The sequence below is a fragment of the Staurois parvus genome, unplaced genomic scaffold (assembly GCF_062004578.1).
Source record: "Staurois parvus isolate SC_StPar_1 unplaced genomic scaffold, SC_StPar_1.0 ptg000162l, whole genome shotgun sequence".
NCBI classification, from domain to species: domain Eukaryota; kingdom Metazoa; phylum Chordata; class Amphibia; order Anura; family Ranidae; genus Staurois; species Staurois parvus.
Genome location: NW_028317958.1, coordinates 7,157,921 through 7,179,260, shown reverse-complemented (window position 1 = coordinate 7,179,260; position 21,340 = coordinate 7,157,921). Strand labels below are relative to the sequence as shown.

At 43.3% G+C, this 21,340-nt stretch overlaps 1 protein-coding gene and 1 pseudogene across 1 annotated transcript; both read left to right on the top strand.

Moving 5' to 3' along the window:
* Positions 1-566: 566 nt before the first annotated feature.
* Positions 567-18,904, top strand: LOC149463048 (ribonuclease P protein subunit p14-like). Its single transcript, XM_089676034.1, has 6 exons — positions 567-667; positions 5,517-5,597; positions 5,943-6,027; positions 8,199-8,275; positions 18,050-18,144; positions 18,769-18,904. The coding sequence occupies exons 1-6, from the start codon at positions 567-569 to the stop codon at positions 18,798-18,800; spliced, it is 471 nt and encodes a 156-aa protein (XP_089532160.1). The 3' UTR covers positions 18,801-18,904.
* Positions 18,905-19,118: 214 nt separating this feature from the next.
* Positions 19,119-20,771, top strand: LOC149463047 (hydroxyacyl-thioester dehydratase type 2, mitochondrial-like; annotated as a pseudogene).
* The last annotated feature ends 569 nt before the right edge of the window (positions 20,772-21,340 follow it).

Below are 21,340 nucleotides of genomic sequence, written 5' to 3'. Positions count from 1 at the left end.
TTGGTAAAATATATAACCTTTTCACAGTGTGAATGGAAACATTCCTTTAGAGTGTATCAGCCTCATGTAACAACCTGTTCGGTGACATCATCTTTATCCTTGGTTGCTTGAAAAAATCAGTATTCATGCAGTCTTGTCAAACTGTATCACCCTCTTTGGAAACTCTCAAGAGGACTGTTTTGCCTGGGAAGACTAGGCCTCTTCCTATTGCCAAAGCAAATAACCCTTTCAAAAGGTAAGTGGAAACCATTCCTTTAGAGTAAATTGACAATTTGTTTGTTGAATGTGACATCCTGTTAGATGTCATCTCTATTCATGGCTGCTTAAACCAGCAGGATACATGCAGTCATACCTCTCTGCATCTTCCTGTTCATAGAGTCTGAAGAGGTTGTCTTGCCTGGCACAGCTATGAGACTTCTAAAAGCGAGAACATATAACGCTTTCACAGGGTGAGTGGAAACAACTCCTTTTGAGTGTACTGGCTACCTGCTTAATGAATGTGACAACATGTTAGGTGTCATCATGCTCATTTTTGGTTGCTTGAGCAAAGCAAGATTCATACCAACATGTTCACCCGTCTCTTCCCCTCTGGAGAGTCTGAAGAGGCTGTTTCGCCTCAGAAGGCTTTGAGACTGCTCATTGCTAGAACATATAACCCCTTTACAAGGTAAGTGAAACACCTACATTCATGTTTGTCATATTCATCTTCAGCCTTTTTTTTTTAAAGTCTGAAGAGAGTTATTTTGCTTGGGAAAGCTCTGAGACTGATCATTGCCAGACTAGATAATCCTTTCACAGGGTTTTGCCTGCCACTTAACTTAAAAAAATGTAATGAAGTAGAAAAGTAGAAAATAGCTTGCTTAGTAAACTGCTAGATGGAGGTTGATACTGTAGCTTCCAACCACAGCCAGATTTCACCAGGTTGTTAATGAACCAAACTTTGCCTTACCAGAGAGCAGACAATAATGAAAAGGTTTTGTCAAGAAGAGCAACAAAAAGATAGGAATCTGCAACAGAATTACAATCATATTCTGCAATGTACACCAACCATCCAAGGGAATTTTGACATCACCTTATCTCTTTTTTTTTTTGAGAAATCTGGAGAGCACAAATATAAAAGGATGTCCTATATTCCAGCAGGCAATGCTGGTCACAGTAGTCATCCACAAGCGACTCCTCTACCTTCTCTGGGAATGCTGTTTTTTTGAGGGGGTTGACATAATGGCACAACAGTAGAGTAAACCTGAAAAGCCACCAACAGCTTAATGCCGTGTGTGAACAGATTACTTTGTGCACCTGTTATGCAGAGTACAATATGTGGAGGAGCTCAGGGTATGCACAGCAGCTGCAGGGAGCAAGGCACAACAATACCCAGCAATGCAGCATTTATTTGAATACAAAGTATTTTTAAATTGAGCTCACCCAACCTCTGCCATCTGACTGTAAACACTGGCACTGTGCGGGTGTGTATGCCTAGGGGAGACTCTGCTGACACTGCTGCCCACTTCACATGGACCCAGCAGACCCCAGACAAGGCTGTTAGCTGTGATAAAAGCCTCTGAGGACCAGCAGTGGGGCTCCTTGGATTATGGGTCATTTAGCGGGTACACCATAGACTGTGTCCAGCTGAAACCCACATGCATGGATGGACAGCCAGCCCTTTAGACCAGCTAGGTAGAGGAGCACACCTAGGTCCTGCACATGGGAGGAAAAAAAGAGGAACACCAAGGCTGCAGGTGGACTCAGATTTATGAGTTAGGTCCTGGAAGCATGGGGGGACAGGGCCCTTACCCAGCTGTGCTGACATGGGGCTGTCAGGGAAAAAGGGCTACAAAGAAGATGCAGAAAATCAGCAATGCTGAGAAGCAACAAAAGATGCAAAAAGGCTGAAAACTGTATGTTATTTAAAAATGGCAAATGTTTACGATATAAAACTAATTTTTTTAGAAATAGTAAAAATGTTTAATATTACATTACATTGCAGATACTGGTGGCACCAAGGAGAATATTATTTGAAGACTTGAGAGACGAAAGTATCAATGGAATGGGAAAACAAGATTCAATGTATTTCAAATTTACATACAAATGTTTATTCAAATGAGACTGTCCTAAATATATATTTTTATGTAGTATGCAAATCTAAAAACATACATAAGATTCTTATTAGGTGTATGGCGGTGTTTATTTAAATGTTCTCCTAAAATGTAAGAGTGAAAAATTTATGATTGTGATGGGTTAGAACCTTAATGTGAATTTACATTTATCCACTAGATGTCAGTAACACACTAGTTATTGAACCAGTTTGTTCTGCAATATAAGGAATGAAAAATACAGGGGTTAGAGAAAAAAACAGAAGCACTACATGATTTGCAGGTGTGAAAGTGACAACATATTTTCCCTTGAAAGCAGAAGTGATATAACATTCTTTTGCTTCCGCTGTGTGATGAGACACCTAGCCAACAGGTGGAAAGTCTCACTTTCCTCATTCTCGACGTGCCCTGCTAGTAACAGGGAGTCATGTCAGAGCTTATTGAGCTTCAAAGAGGGGAACTTTTTGGTGCCCACTTAGCTGGTGCTTCTGTGACTGAAGTTGCCAATTTATTTGCGGTATAACGAGGTACAGTATTAAAGGTTGTGATGGCATATACAGTTTCCGGGAAAATGTAGTCAGATAAGTATAAGCGCAGTTGACATGGTCAACTGACCAAAAGAGACAAAAGGACATTGCCCAGAATTGTGACCCGGAATAATAAAACTGCTGCAAAAGTCACTGCAGAACTCAATCTCAGTCCTGTAAAGACTGAGATTGCCTCATTGCACAGCAGAAGCAAGAGAATGTTACATCACTTCCACTTTCATTGCAAAACATGTCATCACTTTCACACCTGCAATTCATGTAGTGTTTCCATTATTTTGTCTAATCTCTGTACATGATTGGGCTGTAGTATAATCTTAGTGTAAATTCCTATTTCTCCACTAGGTGGCAGTAAAACACCAGTTATCAGACCAACTTATTTCAATGATCTAAAACAGGGGTCTCCAAACTTTCTAAACAAAGTGCAATTTACTGTCCTTCAGACTTTAGAAGGACCGGACTGTGGCAAGTGGAAGTAGAAAATGTCTTGGTGTCATTGGGAGTAAACAGTGTCCCCTTTTTTGTATTAGAATGAGGAACCCATTGTTGGTGTCAGTGGGAGGGATAGTGCCTCATCATTGGTGTCAGTGGGTGGAATAGTACCCCGTTTGTCTGTGCCAGGGGCAGGAACTATGCCCCACTGTTGCTGACAGTGGGGGGAATAAGGGAATAACGTCCCATGGGCCAAATAAAAGCAAGCAAAGCTGCATCCAGCCTCCACACTGCAATTTGGAGACCACTAAAATGTAAGTAGTAAAAAATACAGTATACAATTGTGATGTATTGTAGCCTTAGTGTAAATTCTTATTCTTCCACTAGGTGGAAGTAACACACCGTTTATTGAACCAATTTACTTCAATGTTCTAAAATGTAAAGAGTGAAAAACATAAGATTGTGACATATTATGCCCTTAGTGTAATGTCCTATTCCTCCACTAGGTGGAAGTGTCATACCAGTTATTGAACCAGTTTAAATATTTCAATGATTTTATAAAGTAAAAAATACAGTATATAATTATGATGTGTAACGTTAGTGTAACTTCCAATTTCTCCACTAGGTGGCAGTATCATACCGGTTATTGAACCAATTTCTGTATTATGAGTTTCGTGTAACTTCCTATCTGTCCACCAGGTGGCAGTAACACGCCGGTTATTGAACCAGTTTATTTCATGGTTCTGAAATGTAAGGAGTGAAAACTATAGCATTGTGATGTTTTCTATCGCTAGTGTAAATTCCTATTTGTCCACTAGATGTCAGTAACACACCTGGTTCTGAACTGCATAGAATATACTGTTGCTGTAGGAACTATGCAGATCAAGTCACAGTTTCTAGAGGGACAATTTACAAAGTTACGCCCGCAGGACACAGTCCATAGAGGTCATATGTAGTTCTTATTTTGTCTCCATTTTGCGGAGGACATTGCAGCCAATATGAATGGTTCTTTGGTCCTCTTACATATGGCGGTCGCCTTGGATCCTGGAGAACTCGCTGCCCCGGCAGTGCAGACATGTTTGGTTAGCCATGTGCAGGTTTGTCTTTCCTCTGGTGTTCGGTGTGAGAGGTGTCCAGGTGGAGGGATGGTGAGTGTAGTGGCTCCGGGGTGTAGGACATACAGAGTACAGAGGGTTATGGTGATTCTTATAGGTTGTCTGGATTATAGAGCTGAGAAGAAAGGCTGGTGTACATGTAATAGAGGAAAGCCAGGGGCTGCCATGGCTGACCTCCTCCTACAATACACATCTCCTGGCTCTGGCTGGCTGCAGTACTTCCCAGATGACTGAGCTGAGAGAAGGATGAGGATGTCAGTGCGGCCCGCTCTCCTGTACAGATGAGTCGGGTTCATGGAAGAAAGATTCCAGGTCCCCGGAAGTGATCTAATGTGAGCGCCATCCTGTGTACTGTGAGCTCAGGACTGGCAATGATGATGCACCCTAAGGGTGGTGTGTCCATGACAACCTGGGCTCACAGGAAGTGGGCTGTATAATGCCAGCTGTCAATAAAGTGGTATTATCCCCAAACATGAAATATATTGCAGCTTACCATTCATTAGATGAGCTGCATTGGTCTTTTTTTTCTATATTTTCTTCAGGTGATCTGGCAAGTATTAGAGTGCCCCCACTCTGAATGAAGGAGCACATGGGGCACGTTTGGACAGCAGCATTGTCAGTCTTGGGGGAGGGGAGTGTTGTATTTACTAGCAGATTTCTAAACACTAACAAACTGAAGCCGAACCCCAGCTTACATTTTATAATCATTTACAGCAGACAGGTGTTTTTTTCCTTTTGGCTTAAAGTTTTTAAATAAAAAAAACCAGATCATTGTAAGCACCCCTTTCACTGTTAAGTGGTTTGTCTCAAACTTCTAACTGCTACATCTGCAGAACAACTGCTGAAAAAACAGACTTACCGGTCAGATCACCCAGTGAAAATAAAACGAATGCAGCCATCACATCTAAGAATTGGGAAGTTGCCAAATAAATAATATTTTTTTCTTGGGTTTAACACCACTTTCATATGGATAGATGAATATTGCAGCAAAATCTGTATATTTTTTTCCTTAATGTGCATCTCAAAGTCCTAAATAAAATAAACATTTTCTTTACATGTTTTTCTTTATTTCACTCCTTGTTTTTTCCAAGCACTGGTGATGTAGTCTGTGTCTCACAGTTGCCTCCTGGGAAGGCTATGTCACAAGGGCCTTTCAAGGAGATTTCATAAACTGAGATTGCAGGGGGAGCTAGATCATGCACATGCATGCAAAAAGAGAGTCTGTAACTTCTGCTAGTTTCTATTAGAGAGCCTATATATCTAGGTGGAAGTCTTTTATTTTCCTGTGATTTATATTCCTAGAAATAACTGGATTGTGCAAACATGGAAGGGTGACCCGTTCCATCGGAACCAATTTCATGTGAAAGGACTGTGCTGAAGAACCCCTCTGAGTTTCAGTACCTGAAGATCCAGCTGTGAGTTGCTCAGGCACAATACACTAAATATAATTATAGATGAACATGCCCATATTCAGATCCTAGTCTGAACCCAAGGAGCGAGCCTGCCAGGAAGCTGTCGCCTGTACTGGTCCAATCATCGGTGGCCGAGTAATTCCCTGCAGCTGCACATATACCAGGGGCGTGTATACATCTGGCTGTGGAGTGGGGAATGCCGTAGCTGCAGATGATTGGCCCAGTACAGGTAACAGTTCCTGATGGGCTTGCTGACCTGGGTTCAGGCTAGGATCCAACCACGCCCGTGTTCATCCCTAATTATAGGAGCTCTGTGTACTTACTGATATACTTGTGTTTGGTCTGCAGAGTATTTCAGCGTGAAGGTGTCAAGCTGACTGCAGCTCAGTACAAATCACTGATTGTGTCTGCTGTAAAGGAATTGCATGGAGAGGTAAGTACCCGTTGTGTCTGATCTTCATGGACTGTCCACTTTTATGGCTTCCAATACCAGGATAGAAGACTGAGAATTTTTCTTCCCATCCCTACATGACAAAATTTTTAATCTCCCGTCACCAAAAAAAAAAAGCACACAGCCGACTAGGCTGACAGTGTTCACTGGTGTTCGGATGTAATTACATATAAAGCGGTTACATGTGTGCAGGGATGGATCTGTGCCTCTAGACCAGTGTTTCTCAACTCCAGTCCTCATGGACCCCCAACAGGTCATGTTTTCAGGATTTCCCTCAGATGAAACAGCTGTGGTAATTACTAAGGCAGTGAAACTGATCAAATCACCTGTGCAAAATAATGGCAATCCTGAAAACATGACCTGTTGGGGGTCCATGAGGACTGGAGTTGAGAAACACTGCTGTAGACACAGAGGGGTTGATTTACTGAAACTGAAGAGGACAAAATCTGGTGCAGCTCTGCATAGAGACCAATCGGCTTCCAGGGTTTTTGTCAAAGCTTAACTGAACAAGCTGAAGTTATAAGCTGATTGGCTACCGTGCACTGCTGCACCAGGTATTGCACTCTCCAGTTTTAGTAAATCAACCCCAGAATGTCCATGTCCTGGAGCGCACATCCATCCCGAACAGCAGATAACCACTCCATGTGCAATTACATGCAACCAGATACAGACGGCCACAGACCTTGTCAGCCTGTTATTGATTTATACAGGTTTCCTGCCCTTCCACTGCTGATTGGAACACCTGTGTTACCTCTGCAGAAATTTGTTGGTCTGGGCAGTGTATGGCCCAAATCATTGGAATTATTTTAAGTTTTCTGATTCTGTATTTTTTTTTTTTTATTTCAAGCATACAACATAGCAGCCACATTTCCATGGATATAGTAGCGCATAGTCTCAGTGCAGTGTGTGTACTGCTCTGTTCACACCTATGCAGGTGTTTGTATATTTTGATGTGTCACGTTTAGGGTAGTCCATTCATTTCAATGAGCTTCTCTATGTGCGAAAGTCGCACAAAAGTGGTCACTTTTTTTTTTTCCCTTAATCGCACTTCACCAAAACAAATTTAGCAAGGGGCATTGGGGTGTCGCTGTGTGCCTGTGAAAAGGATGCACGCTTTTTGTTCATTGCAGGAATTCACGTGATTTTTTTCATTCATTCCCACATCACACAAATGTGAACTTAGCTTTACAGTTCTATTCAGCGCAAGACTATCAGTCAGTTGGACTGATTGACAGCAAGGGACTCTGTTTGGGACTAATTGTCTTTATCCCTTCAGTGCTTCAATGTGGATGCTAATCAGAAAACTACTAGATAAAAAAATATAAGATATAATAAAAAAAAAATGTGGCACAGCAGGCACAACTCATAGTAAAAATGTATAATCTTTAAAGTGATTGTAAACCCTTACACATTCCCAGTGAAGTGACTAGCCTCAGATTAGACCCATCCCCTAATCTGACCCACTGTTTGCTGTCCACCTCAGAGCTCCATGTAGGCAGCCCGTAGAAGTGGTTGCACACACAATGGCTGCAAGGACACAGACCCTGTGCAATCGGATCCATTCACCTGCTTGCGTGTGAAATTTTGACAAGTGATTGTTTCCATGCAGCCACTTCTGTGGGCTATCTGCATGAAGTTCCAAGTTGGATTCACACAGCAGACAGCGGCTTAGATCAGAGGATGAGTCCCAATGAATAAAACATTGCATCTCTGGCCAGAATATGTTTTGGAAAGAATATCAAGGCTAAAACTCATCCAGTTATTTTTGCTGCATTTGTCCAGCTGGGGAGATTACTTCCTGTCCTGGAGATGCAACAGGAAGTGAGAGGAAATCCATCCCAGGGATCACACCTTCCACTGAGATTTTTGCCACAGGAACAGGTGTCCTCACCCGAAGACTTTCCCTCACCTCTTTCTCTGGATTTCCGCTCATTTATTGTCATGACAGAGGGGTGAATCTTCCTATCATAGTCAGAGACCTCAATAAAAACATAACAGATGTTTTAACTTTTCCCTACACTAGCTAAAACTAAAATACTTAATATACAGTTCAGTTCATGACAATTTCACAAGATTTTTTATTTCTATATAAACCATCTGCTCCTGCTGTTCAGTCCACTGAGTTATCCTTTTCTTTGTGTTTTTTTTTCTAGGCGGGAGCCTCTTGTCCTTTGGACTTGTTAAAATATGATGACAGGACGTTGTCTGCAATATTGAGAATCAACAGCAGGTATGTGAAGAAGATGTAAAGCAAACATAGGCCTCAGTTGTCTCACATGAATCGGTTACTTTCCATGCAGAGAACCTGGTCCTGCTTCTTTTGGGATCAGGGACTAGATGGCTTTAGTTCTGATACTAATGCAAGAGGGCTTTATTGGGTTAACTGTTAGGGTTAGGTTTTAAAGCTGAAAAATAATAATAATAATGTAGAGGGTGGAGGTTGAGGTGGATCTCTCTGTGCGCCTTTCTTTTATGCAATATTTCTATGAAGCTGACTGCTGGTGAGCCTGTAGTCAGAAGTGCTGGGGCATAAAGTGTGTGGTGTAGTAGCTGACTCTTCTGTTTAAAGAACAACTATAGTCATAATTTTACAGTACTTTTTCTTTATGAGTAGTCCCATGTTTCTAACTCTAGTTGGGTCTGACCTGCCTCCTCCCCTCATGCTGCAGATCCGGCAACAACTATGAAGGTGATGGAGGATTCATAGCTGCAGCTTGTCTTAACTGTGAGCATTTTCCTAAGACAAGTAAGAGCAAAAGGAATGCAGCGGCTGGGGGGATATGTCAGCCTCTGCATTCCTCTTGCCATTGATTGTGTCAAGAAAGTGCTAACAGCTGAGACAAGCTACTGCTATGAATCAGCCGTCCTCTACATAAATGTTGAATCAGCCATAGCAGGAGGGAAGGGTGCAACAAGTTGGACCTTATAACTAGAGCTAGAAAGTACTTATAAACGTGGGAGAAAGTACTTCATGCATTTTGTCAAACAGGGAACAGAACTGTAAAATATAAATGATCGAATTTTTTTCTTTATTTCATAAAGTTTTTATTGAGTTCAACAGCATAAAACAAGTGCCAACATTAGACGCAGTAGCATAGGTACAGAAAAAGAAATAAGGCAGTCAATGACATTAAGCAGTTATGGCAATGCCAAAAAACAGGCGTATGAAGGAACAAGGAATGTTTTGTATACAAAATAAAAAGAGAAGGGAGAGAGTATCAGCACGTCCTAATTCAAAGGTCGGGAGATGGATTAGGAGTAGCTGTAAAACCAGCTTAATAGCAACTGAAAAGGAGGCTATCTAGTTATAACCTGGTTTCACGTGCTTACATGGAAGGAACATTGCCCAACTAAGAACCGGCAGTCGAGAGAAAGAGAAGCAAGAATGGAGAGAAGAAAAGTTAGAGGACAAAGTAGTAAAAGAGAGGGAAGGGAGAAGGAAGACATAGAGGAAAAAAAATGGGGGGAAGAACAAAAAAAGGATCAGAGGAAAGGATGGGGAGGGAGGGGTATAAGAAAGGAATGACCGCTCGCGTCATATTGCAGCCTCCCCCAACCAGCCCCCACAGAGAACACCTGAGTACATCCTCCCAAAGTAAGAGATGGAAACATAATTCAGCTCCTATATAAAGGCTGTCAACTCCTCCATTTCTTCTATTTTATTGATTCTGAAGAACCATTGTTTGATTGAAGGAACCTGTGCAGTTTGCCAATGGACAGGTATAGAGAGCCTGGCCGCGTTGACCAGGCACATAGCCAGAGACTTCCCAAATTGTTTTTTTGAGAGTGAGGTGTGATGCAGTAAATATTGTTCAGGAGTAAAATCCAATGTGTATGTGGTGACCAACTCAATTATCTCGTGAACCTTTTGGCAAATAGGACGAAGCTGATCACAAGCTCACCAAATGTGGAGCATCGAGCCCTCTTGTCTACCACACCTCCAGCACGTATTCGGGACAGCAAGTGCAAACTTATGCAGAAGAGCCAGGACTCTATACCAGCGGGAATGAATTTTAAAACTATTCTCCTGGATAGCATCATTGAGAGACCACTTATGGGAGTATTCATCTGTCACTGACCAATCTTCGTCAGTAAGGGTATGAGCAAGTTCCTTCTCCCAAGCGTGTCTAGCACAGTCCAAAGATAAAGGAGCAGACTGAAGCAATGAAGAATAAATTGTGGACACTAAATGTCTCTGGGGAGCCTTTTTAAGACAAAAGGATTCAAACTGTGTACAAGATCTTGACCACTGTTCTAGAATACCCAGTTGGGTTGAAAAATGTCCAGTCTGCAAATATATACAGAAAGGAAAGGAGCCCTCCTTGTCCCGAAATAGACAGCTGGTCACGGGTGACGAATCTCTGCCTAACAAAGAAATGATGCGCTTGAATGTTGACATGTGGTCAAATGGCAGATAAAAATGTGGCAGCATCGCCTGGATGAAATCTGGATTCCCACAAATCGACGACAAAGGAACAGGGCATGAAGAAAAGTCTGTGATTCGACAAGCCCACCGGGCGCCAAGTAAAGTAGGGCCTATAAGCGGGTGGGCAAGAAGACAGGAGGGGGTGCTTTTGGGAGGAAGCCATGGGAGTAAGTGCAGGGGAGAATGGGAAAATGAGTTTTCCAATTGAATGCATGCCTTCCCACATGCATTGGTACACCAGTCCACCACTCTAGTAAGCAGGCAGGCTAGGTAATACTTATGTAGATCAGGGAGACCAATTCCGCCTTTCAGCTTCAGGAGAGTAAGACGGGCAAATTTAAGTCTAGGGGTAGAATGTTTCCTGAGAAATAAAGCGCAGCATTTCTTGAAAGCATCGAAGAAAGAAGGTGGAAGAGAGATTGGAATAGTCTGCATCAAGTAAAGGAAGCATAGGAGAAAGTTCATTTTGATCAGCGCCGAGCACCCAAACCAAGAAATATTGAGACAATTCCAGGTTTTAAGTTCCTCCTGGACCCTTGACAATAGCATACGAAAGTTTCTGTGATATAGTTCAGATAAATCAGAAGGGATCTGTATACCCAGGTATGTGATGGCATCCCTCCTCCAAATGAATGGAAAGTGTTCTTGGCAGTGAGAAAGTAAAGAGGGTGGAAGGGAAATTTTCAGCATGTGAGACTTGGCATAGTTAATTTTCAAGTTCGAGAGATGCCCAAAGAGTTCCAAGTCACTGAGAAGGTTGGGTAGGGAGGTACTAGGTTCCATTTGAAAAATAAGTGGGTCATCAGCAAAGGCCACTACTTTACATTCCTGAGCGCCCACCCAGAGACCCCAGATATTCTGGTTAGTCCTGAGTTTATTCAGGGTCAGCAAAAATATCAAAGGCGAGAGCGGGCAACCCTGGCGTGTGCCATTGGTGATGGGGAGGGCATCAGACAGGTGGCCGTTAACTCTAACCTTAGCCGTAGGAGTAGAATACAGTGCTAAAATACTAGCGCACATGCGGGGGCCCTAGCCAGATACTTGGAGCAAGGCTGACAAATAGTCCCAGGCCACCCTGTCAAACACCTTTTCCACATCAAGGGAGAGGAAAAAGCCTTGCTGTTCGCTACTGGAAAGCCAGTGATGCAAATTAAGCGCCTTAATAGTGTTGTCCCTCGCCCCCCTACCCGGCATAAAACCAACCTGGTCCCAGGAAATCAAGAACAGGAGAATTGTTAGAACCCTGTTGACTAAGACTTTTGCGTATAATTTAATGTCGATGTTAAGAAAGGATATTGGCCAATAGCTGGAAGTTTGTGTGGGGTCCTTACCCTCTTTAGGGATCACTGCGATATGGGCTTCAAGTAACAGACCCATGGATTCGTGAGAAGAAGGCAGGGAATTAAAAGTTTTGAGCAACCATGGAAGGAGAACTCCGGCGAAGCTCTTATAGTATTGGACTGGAAGGCCATCAGGGCCTGGACTCTTACCTGGCTTCATTTGCTTAAGAGTCAGCTCCATTTCCTGTTGAGAGGAAGGGTGCTCCAAATCTTGGGAGTGTGAGGCTCAAATAACTTGAGGATAGTGCGTGGAAAGGAAGTGTGTTTTCAAGTGAGCGCGAAAATGCTTTTTGGGAGAGTCAGAACATATCGGCTGTAAATTATAAAGCTGAGCATAATAGCGTTCAAATTGACGCGCAATGTCCTCATTCTTGGTAAGAACACTGCCCGACGGAGTGCGGAGTTGATGGATATTGAACGAAGTGTGAAACGGTTGGACAGCTCGGGCAAGCAATCGCCCACTCTTGTTGCCATGTTCATAATAGACTTTTTGGTGAAGCACGTAGCACCGTCGGGTACGAGTGCCCATTTCCTCTAGTAGCATAGACCAAGCCTGCTCAAGCTCTTGTAGAGTGCTTTGAGCCTGGGTCTGTCTGTGGTCCTATTCTAATGTTTGAATATGAGCAATCAAAGAGTGAATCAATGTTTGACGTTCCTTTTTGAGTCTAGCTGCTATCGATAGGAACTCACCCTTCATCACACATTTGTGGGCCTCCCACAAAGTGGGAAGGAGGATGTGTGGAGTGGCATTCTCCAAGAAATAGTTCTAAAGACAGGAATTGAGAGAACGCATGTCGCCGTCATCCTTCAATATAGATGTATTCAAGCGCCAGAACTTGGAACGTGTACACCTCTCAGGAAATAACAGGGTTATCGTGACCAGTTGATGGTCCGATAAAAACATGGGTCCAATAGAAGCCTGATGGAGGAAAGGAAGATTTACCTGGGAAAGAAAAAAGTAATCGATCCTAGAATATTTTTGGTGTGGGATTGAGTAAAAAGTGTAGTCCCTATCTTTGGGGTAAAGCGTACGCCAAGAGTCATGAGGAGTTAAGTCCTGCAGTTGTGCTCTAATTTGACCCAGTGCTCTATATGGCAGAGCCCAGGAATTGGAGGAGGAATCAACTAACGGGGACAACGGGACATTGAAGTCCCACCCATGATCAACAACCCGGCACGGATTTCCAGCAAAAGATCCCAAATCTTTGGGAAAAAAGAAACCTGGTGCTCGTTGGGGCAATAAATATTAGCTAACGTAATGGGTTGAGATGCAAAAGTACCCCATAGGAACAAATATCTACCTTTTGGGTCAATCAAGGAGTCCTGGAGTTGGAATTGAGAGTTCTTGCTATCAGAATGGACACTACCTTGGTCTTCGACTGTGGATTTGTGGCATGGAATGCCAATGTGAAGGTTTTGTTTGCCAATTTAGGTATAGAGTCCGAGCAGAAATATGTTTCTAGTAAGAAAATTAAGTTGGCTCTGTGCTTGGGCAAGGCAGTCAAAACCTGCAAAAATTTTTCCGGAATATTGAGTCCCTTAACATTCAGGGAGACACTCTTCAAAGACACTGGAGTAGCGAGGGCAGTCGTGTGGGACATTATAGCCCTCAAATTCTAGACTGAGGTTGGAACAACTCCAGGAACAGGTACAGAACGATTCAGAGCGCGGCCAACTAGCTGAGGGGGGCAGCGAGGGCCGGAAAACGAGCGGAAGGGGAGAGAAAGAGAAGAAAGAGGGAAAAAAAAGGGAGGGGGGTTAGAGGAAGGAATTAGAAGATTAAGCAGAGGTAAACGAAAGCAAATATACCGGACATGGCAGTAGACAAACTACACCACTTAAAGGAAAGTGGGGAAAAAGGAAAATAAAATACCGGAAGGTCAGCTAACCCACAAGTGAGCACTGTATGGGTTCGTAGAAATGACAACGTGATCGTGAGACTGCGACCTGGAGGACTAGTGGAGCGTAAAGAAAGATCGGAAGGATTACAGTGTAGGGGGGACACCCAGGGATACCAAAGGAGATGAGCAAAAATGAGGCATATCACAGAGAACAGGAATGGCATGGGAGGGGAAGCAAACCTCTCCCTACCCAGGACACATCGTAAACATTGATAGAGATACACATCAAGTAACTGCAATGGACCCCCATCCACAAGCATCACCACTCCATATCCAATAAAGGAGAAGGGGGGCAATAACAGCCGGAGCGGCCAGAGCGGATGAGTGTCCATGGCAGACACCACCTATCAGTATAAAAATAGACCAGGTTATATAGAATAACAGTGCAGAGTAACATGCAACAGGACATTTAGAAAACTGAGAATAACATCAGCAACAGGCAGAATGTCAAAAGTAGGGTATCGCCGCAGCCCTGTAGGCAAATGTCAAAACGGGAAGAGTCCCGCTCAAGGAGGGATATTATTTTTATTATTATTATACAGGATTTATATAGTGCCAACAGTTTGCTCAGCGCTGTACATTATAACATAATGGGAGACAGTACACAAGACAGTACAGTAACAATACGATTCAATACACAAGGGGTTCGAGGGCCCTGCTCCTTGCAGCTTAAAATCTAGCAGGGAGGGAATAGTGGTACAGGAGGAAATAGCTGTGGGGGATGGAGTGGTAGGAAGAGTGGAGGAGTTCAGTAATTAGCTGAGGGTGGGATAGGCTTCCCTGAAGAGATAGGTTTTCAGAGTGCGCCTAAAGGCGAGGGGAGTAGGTGATATTCTGATGGATTAGGGTAGGGAGTTCCAGAGGATGGGGGAAGCCCTGGAAAAGTCCTGGAGACGGGCATAGTAGGAGGAGACCAGGGAACTAGAGAGTAGGAGGTCTTGTGAGGAGTGGAGAGTACGTTTTGAGTGGTATTTGGATACCAGATCGGTGATTTAGTTTGGGGCAGTGTTATGAACAGCTTTATACGTCAATGTTAGTATTTTGAATTTTATCCATTGGGCAATCGAAGCCAGTGGTGGGATTGGCAGACAGGGGTGTTGGATACGGAGAGGTTAGTAAGGTGGATGAGTCTGGCCGCAGTGTTCAGGATAGACTGAAGTGGGGAAAGCCTGCGATGAGGTAAGCCGATGAGGGAGTTGCAGTAGTCGAGGAGTGATATAATGAGGGAGTGATTGAGTTGCTTAGTGGTTTCCGGGGTTAAGAACGGACGTGTTTTGGAGATGTTGTGGAGGTGAAGTCTACATGAGTTGGGCATGGATGGATACATGGATAGGACAGAAACTGCATATTCAATCCCAATGGAGACATGCTGCCAGGAGGCAAATGGCAACCAGGGGCTGAGGTGAGTTTCCAACAACACAGCAATGAGAACCATTTAAACCTTATCAATACATGACAAAAGGCGAATGCAGAAAAAAAAAAGGGGGGGGGGAGGGTACAATACCATATCTCACATCATATACTGGTGAAAGTCCCATACACAGGTAGGTAGGTAGGGCGGGACTATCAACATTAGGAATCAGAGAACATGTTGCACACAGCATGAGTGGGTCCATGTTTGAAAATGCTTCAGGAGGACCCTAGAACATCAAGGGGGGGGGGGGAACCGGGAGGAGGAGGCCGGTGCTGGGATGCAAGCAAGGCAGCTATGTAGTAAGGCCTCAATTTCGTGGTCTGTGTGCGTTTGGACCACCTTGTGAGGAACGTCAATACGGTAGCCAATGAAGCAAATACTAGGGTCTGGGAGCACTGGAGAAATGGCTATGGAGAAAGTCAAATGTCAGAATTGTGGAGTTCCAGTTCTCTTCTTACTGGACGTTGCAAGGGGGAGAGAGGATCAGTACGGTGTCTGCGTGTTCTCTTCCACTGTGCCTTAGGTGATAGATTGCAGGAGACAGGACACCAGGGTTCTGCCGGGAAAAAAAAGGGGTACCAATCAGGTAAATCCACCTGTGAAGGAGCTAACGATTCACAGAAAGCTAGCAAATCTTCAGGAGTCCGTAGAAGTGCTGTGCGCCCCCTGTTGGTGGCAGAGAGGCAGAATGGAAATTTCCGTCGATACGCTATTCGATTAGCGCGAAGGGTTTCCCGTAACGGACACAAGGCCCGCCTATTTTGTAGCGTTATTTGCGAAAGATATTGAAATAAGTGAATGTCGGTTTCATGGTAGATAATACGGCTCCTTTCTGTAGCTTTGCGTAGGATTTCTTCTTTAAGGGGGAAGCTTACCAAGCAACATACAATATCACGTGGAGGCTCTGCGTCCATAGGCCGAGGGCGTAGGGCCCTGTGGATCCTCTCCATTTCAATCGGGGACTCGGGTAGATAGACTAATTAATCATTTAAAGATGGCACATACTGTTTGTTTCAGGTCCCCCTGTTCCACCACCTCCGACAGCCCTTTGACCTTGATGTTATGGCGACTGCCTCGATTGTCCAAATCCTCCAAATGCCTATGCATTTTCAAGGAGGTGCGGTAAATGTGCATTGTATGTTCGCTGAACTTGGCGAATGGCGTCCGCGTAAATCTGCACTAACTTTTCCAAATCCAACAGGCGGGTGGTAATTGATTGCAGATCAGACTGGAGGTCTGCTATCGTGGTTATCAAAGTATTTTTGATGTCGGAGGCCACGGAGTGGAGATCCAGCAGGCTGGGTTGCTAGCTAGACGGAGGGGAGGCCTCCTCCACACTGACAGCGGGAAGATCGGGCCCGCTCTCAGGAGAGTGCGTGGTCGCGGTCTGCTGCTCCGCTCACTTGGAGCTTAACAGCTCCGGGATGTGGCGGGTCAGCGGCGTCCCGGGGTCATGAGGTGCCCAGGGGGTGGAGGCACTCCTAATGTTCCTGCCCATGGGCACAGTGAAGCTGGGGGGTCCGAGGGAGCGAATTTAAGTTCTTCGGGTGCGGGAGCTCTGCAGTCAGGCATTGATCTTGGATCACAGATGCCACCGAGTGGAGATCCAGCAGGCTGGGTTGCTGGCTAGAAGGAGGGGAGGTCTCTTCCACACTGACATCAGGAAGATTGGGCCCGCTCTCAGGAGAGTGCGTGGTCGCAGCCTGCTGCTCCGCTCACTGGGAGCGAAACAGCTCTGGGATGTGGCGGGTCAGCGGCGTCCCAGGATCATGAGGTGCCCAGGGGGTGGAGGCACTCCTAATGTTCCTGCCCATGGGCACAGTGAAGCTGGGGGGTTCGAGGGAGTGAAGTTCTTCAATTTCGGGAGCTCTGCAGTCAGGCATCTATCTCGGATCACTGTCAAGCCATGCCCACCCCCGATAGATCTTCTTTAATAACAATGTAGTTGTGTATTTAAACATAAATGTATTTTTTTATACATAGCTTGCATGTATTCCTGAATGTGTTTTGATATCAGCCTCCTGTTAGCTCCTGAGATTTGGAGAGGGAGCAAGGAATTCAAAAATACCTACCCAGCTTTACTTTGGGGAGGAAACAGCAGCACTGGGAGCTTTTCAGGTTCTGCTTCAGGCTCATGTGCTAACAGAAAACATACAGACAGGAGGAGTGAGGAGAATTGATGAATTACCAGTTTGTTGCTGCTTCATTGTCGAGTCAGTGAGCTGCAAAGCCCCCAGCTTCAGGTGAGACCCCAGCTTTCTCTAGAAACCTAATCCCCTACAGGCTGCCAGGTCTGATGCACAGTCCCCTTGCCCCTCCAGAACACCCTTTCTACCCACAGTGACCCCCTCATCCAGAGGCTTCCAGCATTTCAATACATATTTGGGGTTCTCATACTTTTATTGTGCGAGTATAAGCTTTTTTTTATATTCGTCTTGGAAAGATTTTAAAGAATTTACCAAGCCCTAGTCTCAAAGGTTGAGAATCACTGCCAGGGAATAGATCTATAAACTAAAATTATAATGATGGATCTTTTTAAAAGCAATCACATGGGGCCATATGCTTTTATTATCTTTATTCAAAAGGTCTTATACTATTTCATTTGCGAAACTAAATACATATGTAAATAAACCTCTAATTGCAGATGACTAATACAGGAAATCGATTCTAATCCTACCTCTTTGAATTAAAGCATTTTACCAACATTAAATCATATAATCCAAGGGGGTCTCATCTTTCATTGAAAATACGTCCTTACATGCTACACTAAGCATGAGATCGTATCTATGGAGAATTGTGTGATTTGATTGAAGTTCTATACCTGCTAGCAGCATACTATTGTAAATGTATTGTTAGAATGCCATATCTATTTTCAATGGTTTATTGCATGTCTGATTAAGTTGATATTATTCTTTTCTTGCAGTGGATTTGTGAAGCTGTGGATTTGTGAAGCTGTGGACTTCGCTGACTCTTCTGCAACATTATCAGAACCAGGAGTTCTCTATCCGTGTTTTACAGGTAAACCTATCTAACAAGCTGTCACTGTACAGAACAATAACACTGGGTTTTCATTCACCTCTGAGATCAGGAGCTGCTGTCACTGAACTTTCTAACTGTGAAGACTGGACAGACCTGTTCTGTGATCCTTCTGTGCTTCTGGAATGGTAACAAAAACTCATTAACACACACCACAGATTTATTGTTACTGCCCAAGTTCATGTTTGCAAGAAAGTAGGTAAATAGTACCTGGTATTTATGTGCAGCTATAAATCTGCATGTGGGTATTAAGGGATCTGTCAATCAAAAATGTTATTTCATTTTCTTAGACGTTGCTAGGTTTCCACTTTACATGTCTTCAATTCATTATAGAATGCCAGAGCTGGACAAATTTCAGAAGTCAAGTAGCCAATGCTTCTTCCACTGTAATTGTTAGTGTATCTAGCTCCTGCATTAGACACACTGAATTCACCTACATCTGTCCACCCGTGCAGTATACATATATATGAATCCTAGCATGACAGGTCTCAAAAGCATATAAAATTACATATAAAACTTTAAAAGCAAGCAGTGTTTATAAAATATACAAACATATTGATGATTTATGTTTATTATTAAATATATTTTTTTCTTCTTTTTACATAGGTCTCTCCCTTCTTGTTGGCACTGGCTGGTAACAGCAGAGAACTAGTCCTTGACTAGCTATTTTTTTTTTTTTTTTTTTTAAATTGAAAAATGAAGGGAAATACAGGAGCAAAGAGCAGGGCAGTAGACAATCATACAAATGAGAACAAGAAAAATGTACATTGTTCATATACAGCATACACAATAGGATTACATCTTTATAGCCCTTTGTTGCAGAGTTTTAAGATCACATCAGTAAAAAATTATACAGAGTAAGTAGAGGTTGAGTAGAGGAAACAAAAGTCAGAGAAGGAAAAGAAGAGCAGAACACACATCAGGAATGATAATAACTTGACTAGCTATTTTGAAAAATGTTCTGTAACTTGGTCACCCGAGGAACAATACTTGGTATTTCCAGCAGTCCATTATCATCATACAAATGGTACAAGTTTGTGGTGGCCTTTACACCTGCAGGTTTGTGATAGTGCTGAGCTCCTTAGGACCTTCACTCAGAAGGACATCGCCCTGTTCTCTGAACTTACTGGAGATATGAACCCACTGCACCTGGATGAGGAGTTTGCCAAACAGAAAGTTTGGGAAACCTGTTGTTCATGGTGTTCTACTCAATGGCCTAATGTTTCGGTCCTGGGCATTAAACTACCCGCGGAAGACCGTGTGCTTCTCTCCCAGGACATTCGCTTTCCAGCTCCATTACATGCTGGGGAGGAGGTTGTAGCGAGAGCACAGATTACATCTCTAAAGAAATTCTTGGCTTTTATTAGAGTATCTTGTGTTGCAACGCAAAGCGGACAGACTGTAATGGAGGGGACAGTAAAAGTTCTTGTTCCTGGAGATTGATTTTGAAGCTGTTCTGCAGGTCAAGTGCAAAACAAGGACAAAGTTGAAATTCGTCCATTGATTCTGGTCAAAATCACACCTTGGCTGTCTTCTAGGCATAGAGTGTTGAGATGGCAGACTTTACCTGTTGTTCCACTTAGTGAAACCAGACAGCGTGGTGTGACCAGCTGTAATTGAAGTAAATGTAAACCCAATTACTAAACTCTTATATGAGCTTAAACATGTTAATGTAGTTTACAAAGGCCTTTTAATATTTTAAAATCTGCAGCTTTCATTGAAATAATGATGCCTTTCCTCATATAAGGTGACAACGCTCTTTTTTTTTTTTCTCACAGCGGTCATTACTCTGCCACATAGGTTTCCAGTGGAGACTACACAGGGGGCTCTTTCAACACACAATATGCAGAAATGTTTCACTGTTGTCACAGTCAGGAAACCTGCCTTGAGAAATGCCATACAGTCATGGCTGGAGCATGTAGATAGAAAGAGGAAGAGATGAACAGCACTGAGATGCAACAAAAGATGAAAACAAGTTTTTTGAATAGCAGTGTGTTCTGGTACACAGTGCTTTAACAAGAAAATATAATTTCGTTTGGGTTTACATCTATTTTGAAGTTCCTGTTCAGTCAGTGTTACAGTAATATGTAGTAAAACATAATGTAGGATGGTGAGAAAACCATGGTGCGTCGTAGTGCCTTTCATTTATTATGCATGGCACACGCACTGTTACAGTAGTGGGCAACGCAATGCATTGCACTGCAGCACAGTAATTCACACAGGTTCATTTCAGGCAACTGTTTACAAAGTATGGAGGATTGCCTGACCATATACACAGGTGATCACAGACATCTGTGTACATGGTGAGACAGTCCTCCATACCTTTTAAACAGAAATGGGACAATGGCCATGTAATAGTGGTGTCACCTTTGGGTCTTTGTACATGGTGGTCATTTAGTACAGTCTGAGCTTTAATCGGAAATCCTTGCTGAATAATGGCATGTTCAAAATCTTTTATCGATAATGAGAAACAGATGCAAACAGATGGCCAATTCTGTAAATGATCTTTATTAGAGATAAAAACATGAACTTCTTTTTGCGATTGTTTTTGCCTTGTGCACAATATCATTATTTATATACATATAATAAAGAAATACATTGCAGTTCAATTTAAACTGTCCGTTTTTGTGTCAACGTAACTCTTATACTAATGCAGGCCACACGTGACAATTTGTAGGCAACACTGATCAGTATGGCCCTGTATGCAATTAACTGCTGCCTGAAATTCCTTGAAATTTTCAGCATGTGGACGGCATACATGTCAGTAGACTGGAAAATCATCTAAACTCCTGAATGTGTATTTATAGACAGTAGTTTTTCTTTTTAGATAGTGTATGGAAAGTTTAAAACGCTTCCCTATGTTATCCCCTTGTCAGTTCCTTGTAAGTACTTTAAAGTGTTCTCCTTCACACAAAAAATGAAATGCCTGACCCCCCCGCACCCACTGTACTAGGATACCAAGCTGTCAGATCCTGTAAAGCCAGTGCAGTGGTCCGAAGATTTGAAATATCTGCTGTTCTCACTCTTCTATGTGCAACGCTTCTGGGATGGACCAGAGCATTCACTGAGCCGGTGTTGACCTATTAGAACCTCTCTGCCAGTTCAGTATCGCCAGAGTTAAGTGCATTAGAACTGAAGGTGGGGGGGGGGGGGGTTGTGTGGATGGTGGGGTTGTAGA

Bases quoted from the DNA above. Each gene is read 5' to 3' on its own strand.
- LOC149463048 (XM_089676034.1), top strand. From the start codon at position 567: ATGTTCACCCGTCTCTTCCCCTCTGGAGAGTCTGAAGAGGCTGTTTCG. The intron at 6,028-8,198 runs GTAAGTACCCGT...TTTTTTTTCTAG, and splicing joins TAAAGGAATTGCATGGAGAG to GCGGGAGCCTCTTGTCCTTT. The intron at 8,276-18,049 runs GTATGTGAAGAA...CTTTTCTTGCAG, and splicing joins ATATTGAGAATCAACAGCAG to TGGATTTGTGAAGCTGTGGA.